This window comes from Cydia strobilella, chromosome 4 (genome assembly GCF_947568885.1).
Source record: "Cydia strobilella chromosome 4, ilCydStro3.1, whole genome shotgun sequence".
Classification (NCBI taxonomy): domain Eukaryota; kingdom Metazoa; phylum Arthropoda; class Insecta; order Lepidoptera; family Tortricidae; genus Cydia; species Cydia strobilella.
In genome coordinates this window covers 13,837,798-13,853,876 of record NC_086044.1, presented here as the reverse complement: position 1 = coordinate 13,853,876, position 16,079 = coordinate 13,837,798, and the positions used below count along the sequence as shown (strand labels likewise).

The following is a 16,079-nucleotide window of genomic DNA, read 5'->3' as shown; positions in this document are numbered from 1 at the left end:
ACGAACAAACAGACAGGCAGACAGACGGACGGACAGCGGTGTCTTAGTAATAGGGTCCCGTTTCTACCCTTTGGGTACGGAACCCAAAAAAATAGGTATTGGAATGACAGATACTACGAAACTAAATATTTCCGTCAAATTTCCATTTATACATTAGGTAACTAAGTTTCGATAGACGTTTTCTGCCAGCGAATGTCATCTTGGCTAGGCTCCCAGGACGAATGACCAAATGGAAGCGTTGATAGCCTAGCGGGCTCGAACCCCGGCTCATACCAAGCAGTTTTTCGAAACTTATGTTCGAAATATCATTTGAGGTTTACCAGTCGCTTTTCAGAGAAGGAATACATCGTTAGGAAACTGGACTCATCAAATTGAGGCCTGTAGTTTTGCTACCTCTGGGTTAGAGGATCATTTTGAAGGGTACACGGAAAGAACATGTCTAGTCACTTTTTTCGGAAAATGAGATTTTCATTTCAAAATGTAGAGCTTTTAATGAACTATTAGTTATATCTTTTGCTACCACTGTATAATACATATATGTAACACAACTTTTTTTTTAGGTAAAAAAGACCTGGTCACGGAATTACCATACATTTTGACATGGTTCCAATTTTAAAACTGCGATTACTCAAAATGTTACTAAAGTGACTAGACATGTTCTTTCCGTGTACCCTTCATATGTCAGTCGCCTTTGTTAAAAAAATTGCCTGTGCCAATTTTTGGAGTTACTGTGCCGAGCGGACTCCAGGCTTCTTAAGTGAGCCGTGGCAAAATGCTGTGATAACTATGAAGACGATAATGAGAGTAAATCAAAAGAGAAAAGAAAGAGAAGGAGAGGAGGACAGTTAAGGAGAGATAAGGAGGGGGGGGGGGGGTAGTGCCCCACCTTTTTTGTTCGTCTTGGCACTTGGCAGATATTAGGAATAACTGAATTAGAGGTAACGTTAAAATAAATGTAATTTATTTAAATAAGAAATAATTTAATAAATAGGTGCACAGTGAAAATAAAATTGCAAACATATTAACAAGCAACATAATGTAATTTACATCTCGTCTCTACTTTGGCTGTTATTAATAAAAATTATTCTGTAAGTGCGTATGTCCATTCCACAATCTGATGTGAGGATAACATTATGCTTTTCATTCTTTTCAGATTCCTCTGGTACGCTGACTGGCAAAGCAAGTATAGCCGATGTATGGTGGGCCAGTCTCACATAATCTTTCCGGGGACTCAGTGCGCGCGACGATATGTTGTAACCAATTTCGTTCTGAAGAATATGACGCACATCCGACATATTCGTTCCATCATCGGCTAGTAACATTTCCAAGATCATTTTTCCCGTAGATGAATCTGAAATTCATGATTAGTTAAATTTATTTTCTGGAGACCCAAATGTGAACCATGTGACTGAACATTTAAACCATGCTTATTTGGGTAACATACCAATAAGATTATCAAATAAGTTCATCATTACAGGCGACGCATGTTCAACTAAAGCATATCGTAAGGCCTTAACCATCAGCTCATTACGATGTGGAATCATAAGTGTCGTGGTTCGGTAACATTCACACGATTCACCACAGCGGCCGGAGCCACAGGAGTCCGCAGGCCAGCTGTAGCTGGCTTGTATCGTGTCTAATGGCGAGTCCCAGCGAGGCTGGGTTGTCACTTTTATAAAGAAATCGCCTAGTTCACCTCTGAACCAAATCCAGCTATTGCCTATTTGAACGCTTAAACAAATTATTTGCATATATAGCTTATGTTCTGGAACCTCTTGACCACTTTCTTTTGGCAACCCCGGCAAATACATTTCTTTATCAATAAGACACAACCGTTGTACATAAAACTTTGGTATCGTACTCTCTTCAAACTTGACCGGAATTGTAGGTTCCGTATCAGTTATATACAATGTATAAGTATCAGCAGAAAAAAATGGTGAACCGACTAGAACGTCAACTTTGTTAGGCCGATACAGGGGCCCGGTAACTCTACATTTTCTGTGAGGAATTAATGCACCTATTAGCCCATGGAGCGTAAATATGATATAGGTATCAAAAATTCTCGTCTTATTGTAACCATGTACAAGGAGAATAGCATTCTCTTCCTCGACGAAATTTGCTGTGTATTTTATGGATACATACAATTTCTTGCTATTATCTCCAGCAGCTGCTTTTTCAACGGCAAAGTTATTTTTGTTGTTGTTTAGTATGCTACAATTTAGAATTAAAGATTCTTGCGTTGTAGTACTTATTGCCACTTGTCTAGTTGAAGTCCTCAATATCGGAGGATTAAACTGAACGTAACCTTTTGGTATAAACATAGGCAAAGCAACAAATAAATGAACAGAAAAAAAGAGCATCTGCAAGAAATTTGGCCTTAGAAAGTCTTTACTGGTAATAGGAAAATTTATTTTGAGTTGGTTAAGTGTCTCCATAATTAAACAGGCATTATTAATGATGTCACTTTCTTGTTCTTCTCCATTAACTTCAGAAAATATGGCAAAATAATCTTTCAAAAACGAGCAATAATTCATTATTGCCGATATAACAGCAATGCCGTCGGATAAGTCTGAGGTTATATTAGTAATCAATTTTACTGGTTTATCTTTACCACGTAAATTGATATGTCGATTTCGGATTTGTTCGTTATACCAACCTATCAAGATGTCAACCACGTTTCGAGGTTGGGAAGTTACGCACACGCACTCAAAAAAACAACTGTCCATAATGAAAGCTTTGTAGCTCTGCAAAACGAAGTCGACCCAACTTTGTTTACTCAATCTTCTAAATAGACTGATATCAGCTAGTAGCTCTTGAGTCAATATAATGTCAGCGTTGCATGTTGGAGCAACATATTCACAGTATAAGCTGAACTGTTCGTAACTAAGCAAAAACTTTGCTTGTAACCCCCATAATTCCACGCCTCGATATTTCAACAAATTAATTACTTCTTTGTACGTGTCATGTATCTCTTTAACGCTTCTGAAAGATTCATCTACGCCAGATCCTCTGAAAAGTAAATACAGATTATATGAAAAATAAAGTACGATAGATGTAAATTATTATTGAGTTCAATAAAAAAAAAATCGGCCAAGTCCGAGCCAGACTCAAGCACCGGCATTTCCGTATATTAACTAACTAGGTGAAACGCATTTTTTTGATGGAAGATGAATTCATTTACCTGTCTTTAGGACACATATTCAATATTATATTGTATTTTATATCAGGTACCCTAAAGGTTGTTAATATTTAGATTTTTCGCACTTAAACTATCGTGAGACATATTTCAAAATATTTAAATCAGTACGGTTTTACTCACTATTCCCAAGAAAGAAGAAGGATTCCCAAAGAATCCGAAACATGTCGCCAAAAGCGACTAAAAATAATAGTGAGTAAAAACCGTACTGATCTAAATATTTTGATTTAGATTTTTATAGGAAATTTGCGGCATATACAAACGTGGATAGAAGACCTTGACAAACAGATGGGCAAAAGAGGCCTCCTTTAGTATGAGTAACATTGATACTTACGACACCTTATGTATATGTTTCATTAAGGGACCGGCAGCCCTTCTGATAAAATTTAGGAATGAGACATTAATTCCTTTTGTTTTTGTACCACCGCCAGCGCCAGCGCCAGTAAGTGATGATGATATAGCATGAAATGTATCAGGTATCACGGGATACAGATCTCTACGAAATCCTTGTTGAAACATCCACTTCTCGAGAAAATCTACGCAGGTGTTCATGTACTCATAAAGATCTCGTTGTGTATCCAAAGGAAAATATGGATATGGATGATCTTCTGGATGTACCAAAAAGTTAGAGTGTAGTGTTAGAGGACAATATGTAAAGCAAAAACTGAGTTCAATGTCACAGCCCGACCCGCATTCATGGCAAAAACTCAGTATGACATTCTTGAAAGATTGATTTTCACTAAAAATTATAACTTCGACTGTGACAACTGTGTGATTTTTTTGGGAATTGTTAATTATTTCACATGAAATAAAGTTTGTTGTTACAATACTCTCTTCTTTTGATACAAAATAAAACCGATCTAACGTCGACTCTTCTTCTAAAATCACAGTAAATGTCCGTCGAATACTAGTCCGTACTTGGCAAGGTGGAAATATTATTCTATAAGTGCTTGGTGTCATGATCGGAGTTTGCTTTCTCCCTATGAAGGTAAGATTGTAATATGGTATCGTCATTTGTTTATCTAAATACAGAAATGCGGTTGCCACATGTTTACCACGTCCTTTGGGATGAAATTTTACAGACAATTGTGCATCCCTTCCTCGGTCTAATTCAAATTTTATGTGAGTGTCGGTTATTATAGAATTGTCTGCCTTTTGTAAGTTCAAACTGAAATTAGGCACCAGTTTAGACGTTAAGATTGCTACATACAAATAATATTTAGAAATGTTTGTAATAGTAAACTCCATGATATTATTTCCGTTGGGTCTATAGTCCATTTCGAATTCATCAACAGATATTTGTATCCAGGGTACAGTTATTACCCCAATTATTCGACAAAAACTTATATCTTTGTTCAAGCTCTTTAGTTTCACTTTGGAGTTATTTTTATATTGCCTGAAATTATGAAAATGTACATTTTAATACAGTTTTAATGATTTTGAAGATTGATGAAAATTTGACTAAGTTTTCATATTTACTAAATACTAACTCTTCGTGTTCCCCAATGTAATGTCGAAGTTCTGTACTTGAAGATCTATGATCTGGAGGGCCAAGTAATTCATTTATTTTAAAGGGAATATACATCTCATATTCCCGGCGAAAAACATCATAGACTCTTATAAACACAGTCCTGGACTGACCAGCCTCAACGCAAAATTTAAAAATTCTTTGTTTTTCATATCCTACAGCTATATATACGTTGAAAATATTGTCATCACCTGTATCTATAACTTCTATAACACTTCGTAACGTACTGAGGTTTTGAAAAGTGACTGGTACATACGTTACCATATTACATGGTATTCGAGCCATGTAAATATTTTTCGGAGAGATTAGTATTTTTGGCTCCAAGACGTTCCCACTTACAGGCAAAATCAAATTTTCTTTATTGTTTATTTTAACATAAATATCAAATGCAAATTCCAAGACACAGGGTATTTGAACTATGATTTCAAAAGTAATTATCATCTTAGGTCGTATTGCTCCACTCATTGGTTCTATCTTGAGTCCAGGGATTAGAGGTTCAATTACATAAAATACAGCAACTTCTCTAGAGGAATTTTCTAGTTTAACTCTTTCAACTGTTTCTAAGTTGAGAGCAATATCTTTAAACTGCACAGTTGGTTGTAAAAACTTAATAGATAGTTTTCTTGTAATCACACTTAATTCAACCGGAATCACTTTTTTATCATTTGAAAATAACTCTACTTCGTGTACTTTTGATTTTGTAAGTTTGCAAGCGTAAATGACGTCAGACATCTTTGAAGTGCGACTTGGGATTAAACTTCTTTTTGGTATTATTTCAAAAGGAGTGTCGGAAGTTATACCTTCCCAGTGAATTGTTACAGGAACATTAAAATAATTGGATATTTTTAATGGTACAGAAATAATAAAACTTTCATTGGTGACCATTCCGAACTTTAAAAATTTGTCTTGCACCAACACCGTCGGAGTTCCCACTTGAAGTTTATATGGATGTTTGCGATGATATTTGTTATCTATCGTGTAATCAAATGTTTGTTTCACTAAGCCTTCCACAAAACCTCGTCGAAGAACCTTTACCCTTGCTTCTGTAAATGGCACGAGTTTGAGCTTTAAGTTTCGAACTTTGTCTTCTGTATAAAGGATGTAATCATCCTTACATAAATTTATAGTGATCTCGTAATCTGTATTATTTATTATGGTTATATTATCCTCACCATAGGTATCTACACCAACTCTTCCAAAATCAATGGAGAAGGGCAAAATAAAAACATTAAAAACGTCATATGTGTTGACCTGTTTTGGGGGTCTTTTACAAAAATTGTATTTGTTGTTTTGTGTTAGGTTTATTTTTACCGATTCTTCCGAATAACATCTAACAGTGCCAGTACAAAACTTTTCTTTTGTGGGAACTATTCTTTTCGACGCCTTGGATAGCTGCAACAACTCCATAGCCTTAGCTTTTTGTTTTAAATGCTTCTCTATCTCTTCACCCACGTAAGTGTATTTAGTTTCAGGTTCAATTAGTGTGTGCAATGATTCTACAATTGATATCTTTTGTTTTTTATAAGGTATCACATTTAACTTTACATTAATATCATATGTCAAAGAGTTTTCATCTATAGACGATTCAATGAACTCATCGTCGGGATTTTTTATCTTGAAAGTACAACAGTGTTTAAATTGAAAACAGACGGGCTTTATAGAAATAGTGATGCATTTACAAGCATTCGGAGCTATTGTAAAACTAGCCGGAGTGACGAAGAAACCTGGGGCCTTTATGAAATAAAATTTCGCTGCTATCACGTTTGAGTTGTTTCTAATTCGTACATGCCTGGTCACTGCGGTATTCATGACCACATCTCCAAAATCAACCACATCAGGATAGTGCGCTATATCACAATATTCATAGTGACCGCAAATGTAGTAACGTCCTATTTCAGAGTGAAATTCTTTATTACAGCATCGAGTACCATCTACACGTATCAAGCGGAGGTCAAATACGAATTGATTTCCCTTTTTATCGTGCTTTGCTTTGGTAATGCATTCGTTACCGGGATTAAAAATTATTTTGACGACGCCATTATTAATTTGCTCGATCTTGTAGGCTCGATGTGACGGAGACACGTCGCGAGCATCCTCAAACTTCTACAAAATAAGCGTCATTAAATATAATAAACAAAGTTAGAAAGTTGCTTGGAAGTTAAAATTAGTAGCGAAAGTATTGTATTAGAAAATTAGTCACAATTAATTCTCACAGTCACATGCACACAATTAATTAATAGCGAAGACATTTTCGACCTTAACCCGTGGAGCGCCCTAGTATCACAAGTTCTTTCAATTTGGGTCGTAGCGTAGCGACTTAGTATTAGAAGTGTGTTACTACAGATCAATATGGGTCAAATTGCTTTGCATCAATTTATTGTATGATGGTCGTTTAACGGGTTAACTAATTTCCGTATTCTAAGCGAGTTCTCGAGTCAATCTAAGCTAACTCTGCAGTCTGCACTAACTATGACGTGATAAAGTGTGAGAGTGCCACAATAAACGTTATACTTATTTTCATAGAAATTTGGTGATTGTGGGGGTATTTCCACACGTTGTCACTGTAAACTCTGTGCTGTTACCATTTTAATAATAATAAGCTTACATTTACAATAATAATGTGTGTATGTGTGTGCTTATTATATGAGATATAATCCCACTAACACTGCCTTTCTTACTACGAATATTATATGAGATTATGCCTTACCATCAGTAAACCGTTGCAGGTCGTTTTAAAGTAGGCAGATGTATTGAGATCTATCCCTACGTCCAGATCGATCGATGTCGATAACTCTACAAAAGAAGTAGGCACCTCGATCATTTCAAACCGATTAAAAACATTGTCCGGGTGAAAATGATGACATGGCAACATGTCGGTTTGATATTTAGTCATTTTATAAATTTAAATCCTCAAAAAACAACAATACGCACAAAAACTGGTACAAGATAGAATAAATGACATAATTTTATAAATAATAATCAATAAGTCAAAACATTTGTCATTATTTCTATTTAACCTCAAAACTTACTAATAATAACCTCTTTACGACAAATAAGGTCTGCTGAAAATTATCAAAGGATATATCCCTACTCGTACGTGCCTCGTTCCACTCGTATCATATGTTGCGTATTGTTTGATGTACAAACAGCAACACTCTTGACCAACTCTTGACTGTCCATCGGTGGACCTTATGCTTTTTGTAATAAGGTTTACCGATGGACAGTTAACAGTGTGGGCAAGGTACTCACTTAAACGAGTACCTGCTATCTGGAGTTTTTAAAACTATAAAGCTAAAGCTGTTCTATACATTTTTTAAATGAGTAGGTATGTTAGGTTTTTACATAGCAACATTTTAAAACTTCAAAATTGAATAACGACCGCTATAATTTCGGAGTTCCCTTTCTTAACAAGGATGCCAGATGAGTAGAACCGAAGTGCCCTCGCGAACGGGATAACGTGCTGCAGTAATATTGTAGATGGATGTAAGCACCGGGGGTGTGTCGTACGACTCCGCCAAATTAGTTCGGGGCGGGGGAGCTGCCCGCTACCCCGCCAGCCTAGGGGTTTATCAGATTCAGGGGGTAAAAAATGACTTCTCAATGGGAGGTAGCAGGGCGGTGACGAGTAGTCTGCGTCGGCGCCAAGCGAGCGTGGGCGGCGCTGCCACGTGGGGCTTTGTAGCGCGTCGGGACGCCCGCCGCCGATGCCGCTCCGTTTTGATACAGTAGATCCCAAAACATTGTTTCTGCAACGGAATGCCTTGTAGAGTGGAGCTGTGTTTACGGACGTAGTGCATTTATGGAAGGATACGGTGACGTTGAGTGCGTGTCTCGTGAAGGGCAGATGGACGCTTTAGAAACCATGCACCCGCTGGATCCGCCGCCGCCTGATGTCCTGTTGGCACTGCTCGCAAGGAACAAAGCACTAGAAGGTGAGACGTGACATCTTAGCCAGGAATATTGAGTAGTCAAATCAAAGGGTCGTTGGAACTACACAGTGAATGGTCATCGAACGTCAAGCTGACCTGATGTAGGTATTTAGGTACCTATTTCTCGGTAAATTCTTAGGATGCTAACTAAAATTCAACGAGCAGGGAGGAGGTTTTGAGCTCAACGAGGGTGCGGAGGGTCGGCAACGCACATGTATTTAACTCCTCTGGAGTTCCAGGCGTACATAGACTACGGAGCTTGCTTAAAATCAGGCGGGTCGTCTGCTTTGTTTGCCACCGACGTAGTATAAAAAAATAAAATTACGATTTCTTTACAATACATGACATTAAAAATAGTTACCTATTCCTTTTACTATTTTATGAGAAAACCTAGGTAAGAAGAAATGCTTTATAGGATATGTTTTTCAAATAAGATCCGTCACAACTAAAGCAAAGCAGATTACTTGCTCTCATTTTCATAATCATAAAGTATAATGAGATTATGACATAAAGTAAACCACTGCGTTATTTCCTGAACGATACGACCTTCAAACCCTCAATGGCCGAACGCACTTACAACCTCTCCGGTGTTGCGGGTGTCCATGGGCGACGGTGGTTAATCGCTTACCATCTGATCATTCGTCTACTCGTTTGCCTCCTATATCATAAAAAAATAGTACTTAGGTAACAGTAAGCGACAAGATAGAAAGGTTGTGACACTTGTGGCCTTTATGTAAGGACTAGCTGTTGCCCGCGTCTTCGTACGCGTGGATTTGTATGTTGGTGGTTATATATATATTTTACATGAGCATAGAACATTATGTAGCAAAAGATAGCGGCAGGGAAGGTTAATCATTTGTTAATAATTCATGAAATTTGTCTTTCTCAAAGTATGAAGTTTCAAGTTTCAAGCCCCGAACTAAAAAAAAAATGTTTTCGATATAATCTCTCTCAACACTTAGATTTTCAAGTCCACTATTTAAAAAAAATGTTCGCTCCCGATGCTAACTTTATTAATACAAACTTTTCAAACACTGTGCAAGTTTACGTCTATTTTAATATAATGCCCTTTTACCAAGTTTCATGTTCCCAGCTTAAACGAAAACTTGTACTACATATAAACTTACATCCCCTTTTTAACCCCCTTAGGGGTTGAATTATTAAGAACGTTGAAATAACTATTTTTTGTAATATTATATAATGCTTTTCTAAGAAGTTTCAAAGCATTTGTAATGGATTCAAACTTTCAACACCTTTTTAACCCTTTTAGGGCATGAATATTTAAAAACGCTTAAATTACTTTTCTTGTATTCTAATAATATGCATTTATACAAAGACTTAAGTCCTGTTTAAAAAATAGGTTAGATCTCTATACAAACTTTCAACCTCTTTTTTACCACCTTGGGGGATGAATTTTCAAAAATGCTGAAATAAGTTTTCTTCCCTTTTAATTAAATGAGTATATATTTATTAACACAAACACTTAAAAATTAAAAAAACTTATAAATAAAAAAATTAGGATGCCCAGAAGGCTGGCCGCATTGCCCCGCTGGATAGCAATGCTAATCCGCTGGGCAAAATATTGACCAGCCCAGCCCTCTGGTCACCAGAAGCCTCTATGAGGCGCTTTGCCATTTCCTCATAGAGGCGACGCGCCCTTTAATTAAATATCTTTCTACAAACTTTCAAGTACATAGCTTAACATAAAATTAGGACCACTACAAATTTTCAACCCCTTTTTAACCACTTATATATAATCCCTCTCAACAATTAGATTTTCAAGTCCATTATTAAAAAAAATGTTCGCTCCCTCTGCAAACTTTATTAATACAAACTTTTCAAACACGGTGCAATCAGTTTTCGTCTATTTTAATATAATGCCCTTTTACCAAGTTTCATGTTCCTAGCTAAAACGAAAACTTGTACTACATATAAACTTACATCCCCTTTTTAACACCCTTAGGGGTAGAATTATTAAGAACGTTGAAATAGCTTTTTTTGTAATATTATACAATGCCTTCCTTTTTTGTAATATTAACCAATAGAACAAGCGTGGTTCAGAAAATCATTCTCAACAATGGACCACATACACGTACTGGATCAAATAATTGAAAAATATTTAAAAACAACATCCACTATACTTAGCTTTTATTGACTACGCCAAAGCTTTCGACACTATATCCCACGCTAGTATATGGAAAGCTCTATACGAATGTGAATTGCCGTCAAAAACAATCGAACTCATTCAAGATATCTATAACAAGAGCGTTAGTCGAGTGAAATTGGACAAAACTGGTGCCGAAATACCTATTCGAAGAGGTGTAAGACAGGGAGACCCCCTCTCTCCCACATTATTCATCACAGTTTTACAACATATTATGAAAAAACTCGATTGGTCAAGAAAAGGCATAAACATACAAGGGAAATTCTTAAGCAACTTACGCTTCGCTGACGACCTAGTCCTTTTCTCAGAGACAGCATCACAATTGGAAGGAATGATAAACGAACTTAACTGTATTAGCCGTGATATTGGTTTGGAATTAAATATCGATAAAACAAAAATCATGTCCAACAAAGCTCATAGACCTATTTTCGTCGAAAACAGACAGATAGAGTATGTAGAGCAATATAGATACTTAGGTAAACAACTATCTCTATCAAAGTCTAGACACTGTGACGAATTAGAAAGACGTATTACAATGACGTGGAATAAATTCTGGAGCCACAAGGAAGTCCTAAAGTCTAACATACCCTTAAGACTAAAAAAGAAAATTTTGGACTCGTGTCTCCTACCTTGTCTTTCCTACGCAAGCCAAACATGGATATATAATGCATATACTAAAAGAAAAATTATAACTTGTCAAAGGGCCATGGAGCGGAGCATCATGAACCTAAAACTAACTAAGAGACAAACAACGTCACGCACTATCACATTGCAAGAAGCAAAAATGGAAGTGGGCTGACCACGTCGCACGAATGAACAACGAAAAATGGACTAAGAGAGTCACTACATGGGCGGGACTTCCCGGTAAAAGAAAGTCAGGCCGCCCACTGGAAAGATGGCCACAAAGCCCGCCACAAGAAGAAGAACTAAAAAAGTTTGTCAGCGACGACTGGATAACAATAGCCCAAGATAGGGAAATGTGGAGTAAAATGGAGGAGGCCTTTACTCGTCAAGAGGTCCTTAATAATAAAAATAATTAAAAATATTGTATAAAACCGCTACCGACTTAAACATGCATGTTAAATAATTTGATAATATTTAATTTAATTTATTAATGTATTACAATTATTATATTTTGAATTTAATAATGGAATATAAATATGTGTATAATTATTAAGGAATTAAATGGCTTAAATAAATAAATAAATACAATGCCTTTCTAAGAAGTTTCAATAAGCATTTGTAATGGATTCAAACTTTCAACCCCTTTTTAACCCTTTTAGGGGATGAATATTTAAAAACGCTTCAATTACTTTTCTTGTATTCTAATAATATGCCTTTACACAAAGACTGAAGTCCCGCACTCAAAAAAATATTTGATCTCCATACAAACTTTTAACCCCATTTTTACCACCTTGGGGGATTAATTTTCAATAATGCTGAAATAAGTGTTTTTTTCTTTTAATTATATATATTTTTATGAAGTTTCAAGTACAGGACCACGACAAAATTTCAACCCCTTTTTAACCACTTTAGGGGATGAATTTTTAAACACGCTGAAATCACTTCTTGCATTCTAATAACATGCCTTTATGCAAAGATTTAAGTCGCGCACTTAAAAAAATGTTTGACCTCCATACAAACTTTCTACCCCTTTTTCACCACCTTAAGGGATGAATTTTCAATAATGCTGAAATAAGTGTTTTTCTCTTTTAATTATATATATTTTTATGAAGTTTCAAGTACAGGACCACGACAAAATTTCAACCCCTTTTTAACCACTTTAGGGGATGAATTTTTAAACACGCTGAAATCACTTCTTGCATTCTAATAACATGCCTTTATGCAAAGATTTAAGTCGCGCACTTAAAAAAATGTTTGACCTCCATACAAACTTTCTACCCCTTTTTCACCACCTTAAGGGATAAATTTTCAAAAACGCTGAAATTACTTTTCTAGTATTTTAATAATATGCCTTTATACAAAGTTTCAAGTCCCGCACTCAAAAAATTTTATGATTTCCATACAAACTTTCAACCCCTTTTTCACCACCTTAGGGGATGAATTTTGAAAAACCCCTTCTTAGTGGATACTAACGTCATAAAAGCTATCTATTGTGATAAATTCAGCTCTCTAGGTCCAACGGTTTGGGCTGGGCGTTGATTTAAGTGAGTCAGTCAGTTAGTCAGGACTTTTACGTTTATATATATAGATTTCAAAAAAGTACCTACCTATCATTTTTGCGTGAACAGTGGCGTGACGCGTTTTTACTATAATTGTACGTTTGTCATGTACCTACAAGTAACTATAGATAGATATGGAGATACGTTCCTTTATAGGTATTCCAGTATAAACCGGTACGTTGCATCTTAAATAAACGAAAATAAGAATAAGAATGAGAATGAGAACAAGAACAATTGTTATTGAGAAAACCTTATTGCTAATGTTACATTAAGTATGCGTGCACTTTTAGAAAAGTTCGACCAAGAAAAGTCTGCAGAGATTGTGATAGCACACGCAGTGCCAGTGTTATTAAACGTCATAATTTCATAGAAGTTTGACGTTTAAAATAACACCTGCACTGCGTGTGCTGTCAAAATATCCGCAGACTTTTGTTGGTTTGACTCTACATACTATACTACGTACCTACATTGTTACGTGCGTCTTAACTAGGAATATTGTCCTGTATCTCAGGCGAAGAGATAATATACTAATTTAAAGAACAATAAAATGAAAGATAACTAAAAGCTGTTCACTAACTGCGCCAGGGTCATTACCAACATAGCTCTTCCTGTTCCTTGTCCAATGTACATACTCCAATCAAAGACGTGTAGTAGAATGTGCCAATAATAATTGTACTAGGCAACTATAATGTTATAACATTTATAACTCCATAGGCGTTCCAAAATTTAAGCTCTTAAATTGTATATATTGTACAGTTCTTTAGTCGCGCCTAGGCAAGCGATAAATGTGCACATGCTAATGAGTTCCCGCACACCGAAAGGGAAAGAGACAAGCTTATGTTTAACATAGTGTAACAAAGAAGAATCGTATGCGAAAATTAATCAACAGAAAAAGATTCATTTGTAGGTAATGAAATACATAAATATGAAAGTATTTTTTGTGAACCTTATGTATGAGTATAACCTATCTATAATTATATAATGTCATTGCTAGGCATAGACAATATATTTTACTTGGTTGACGTACTTAGTCATACCGTAAAATGTATCGCCAAGGTCCACGGTATGTGTACGACGACAAACAGACAGACGGACGGACAGCGTAAATTGAGTAATAGGGTTCTTCCAATTGTCAACCTTCGGGTACAGAACCTTAATTAAGGGTCATGCTTAATTTTTAAAATTGCCCAGTCAATTTTGAAATAGTTGTCAATTTTATGTATGTACAACTAAAACATCGCAGCCAGGAAATAACCACTGAATAGCTGAATGTTGCGTAAGTATAACGTCTTCATTGACTTGTCTAGTGGTCTAATTTATTTAGTGGTTTACTTTTTTCAGCAAAAAAATATGTCTTATGGCTCAGGCTCAGCATAAGGTCGCTAACTTGGTATGTACTACCAAAGATAGATATAACTCCGTAATAGATGGATACAGTCTAAGGAAAAAACGTGCCTCGAAAATCACGAAAATTTGATTCTCGATCAGATGGCGCCACTAGCTTTGGCCTACTCTCGTTTAGAGGGCGTTGACGGTTTCGTTTGTTATTAATAATTTTATCGCATATCAGTGAAAGAACATGGGTCAAAATCATATAAAAATAATTAATGCAAATAAAAAAAAACATTCATCCATATTTAAATACATTTTAACGTATTTTTATAAATCTTCATTTTTTGTTTCTAAGTATGTCGATAGATGGCAGTGAATTTATAGTGGTTACAAAATTTACTATGACAGTACCGCTCTATCTTATTATATCCTCTTTGGCACTACTGTTAATTGCTAACCTTTTGTTAGTCTTATTGAAATATTGTTAACAACTTGAACGGGCGCAAACGCCACAAGTTAATTAAGTTCTTGGGAACCGTATTGAATTAAGCAATCATGCAATAGCCAGCAATAAGCAAATACGCACAGAAAAAAAACATTTTTTTGAAACAAGAACCAGGTATGTCTCAACGTTATAGGTAGGGTAAGTTGTGGAACATTGAAACACCAAAACTTCAAACCTTCCTATCTCTGGTGTTTTAAAAGTTATGATTGGGATATTTCGTTTGAAGATAAAAAATTTAGTTGGCTATCGTATGGCATTCTTGGTTTCTACCTATATTTAACAGTTTCTGTATTATAATACTTTAAAAAAAAATGAGTTTTGTTTCATTGTGTATTTATGCTTGTTTTCAATGAAACACTCTAATTTTTACAGTGAAACAAATGTAATAATTATAGTCTACCATGAAACATGGTCAATAAGCATTGAAACGGTGTAAAAATAAGTAACATTAATACATATATGCTTTCAATCACACAAACTAAGAAAATAGTGGTAGGCTGAAATTGGTTATTTAAAAGGTTTCCGACTTATGGAATGATTATAATATTGCTGAAATATATAAAAGCGAAAGAGTTGTTTCATTGTAAACACACCAGAGTTTCATTGTGAATCGAAAATCTGGTCGGCACGTACGGCATTCTGCGAGAAAGGTACGCCTTCTATGTCCACGGAGCATAATTGCCAACTAGGTGGACGCCGGAGGGTTTTGAGCACCTCCGTGCTTGATATCATACACTTTCTAGCAACATAGTGTTTTATAAATATCGTGATGTTTTATTGTGTACGACTGTTTCAATGTTAGACATGTGACCAATACCTTGCCATCAATGAAACATTCAACATATAAACCATCATATCTCAGAAGTTTCTAAAGTTAAGTATCTTATATTTTGCCATATGATGGACAAATTATTATCAATTTTCATGGTATTTTACTTTCACAAATTTCTCCCATATGCTTTAATTATTTTAAAAAATAATGAGTTTGTTTCATTGTGTACTGGTAAATGGTGTTCAGTGAACATCATGTTTCATTAAACATGAGACCTGTTTCATTGTGTACTACATACAAATGTTTCATTGTGAGACTAGGGGGTGTTTTTTTTAAATAAAATAAAAAAACTGCACCAAAGAGTGAACGAAATTTAAAAATCTTTAGCTCCAAATAAACTTTAATACACATAGAACACAACAAAAAATTAAATAACGCCAAACTCGATTCTATATCTTCGTTAAGAGGCC

General features: G+C 35.6%; 3 protein-coding genes across 3 annotated transcripts in view; 2 read left to right on the top strand and 1 right to left on the bottom strand.

Moving 5' to 3' along the window:
- LOC134741066 (cysteine desulfurase, mitochondrial) overlaps positions 1-16,079 on the top strand; it is a 90,286-nt gene that overhangs the window by 25,207 nt on the left and 49,000 nt on the right. The window lies entirely within an intron of this gene.
- Positions 1,042-7,705, bottom strand: LOC134740637 (uncharacterized). The gene is made up of 5 exons (XM_063673179.1): positions 7,432-7,705; positions 4,687-6,827; positions 3,531-4,592; positions 1,445-3,009; positions 1,042-1,351 (listed from the first exon to the last, which is right to left on the bottom strand). Exons 1-5 carry the CDS (start codon positions 7,615-7,617, stop codon positions 1,044-1,046), a joined length of 5,262 nt encoding a protein of 1,753 aa, XP_063529249.1. The 5' UTR covers positions 7,618-7,705; the 3' UTR covers positions 1,042-1,043.
- LOC134741069 (LIM/homeobox protein Lhx3) overlaps positions 8,228-16,079 on the top strand; it is an 88,820-nt gene continuing 80,968 nt past the window's right edge. The window contains exon 1 of the mRNA XM_063673831.1: positions 8,228-8,656. Coding sequence (XP_063529901.1) covers positions 8,524-8,656 — 133 coding nt within the window. The 5' untranslated portion in view covers positions 8,228-8,523. The remainder of the gene's footprint in view (positions 8,657-16,079) is intronic.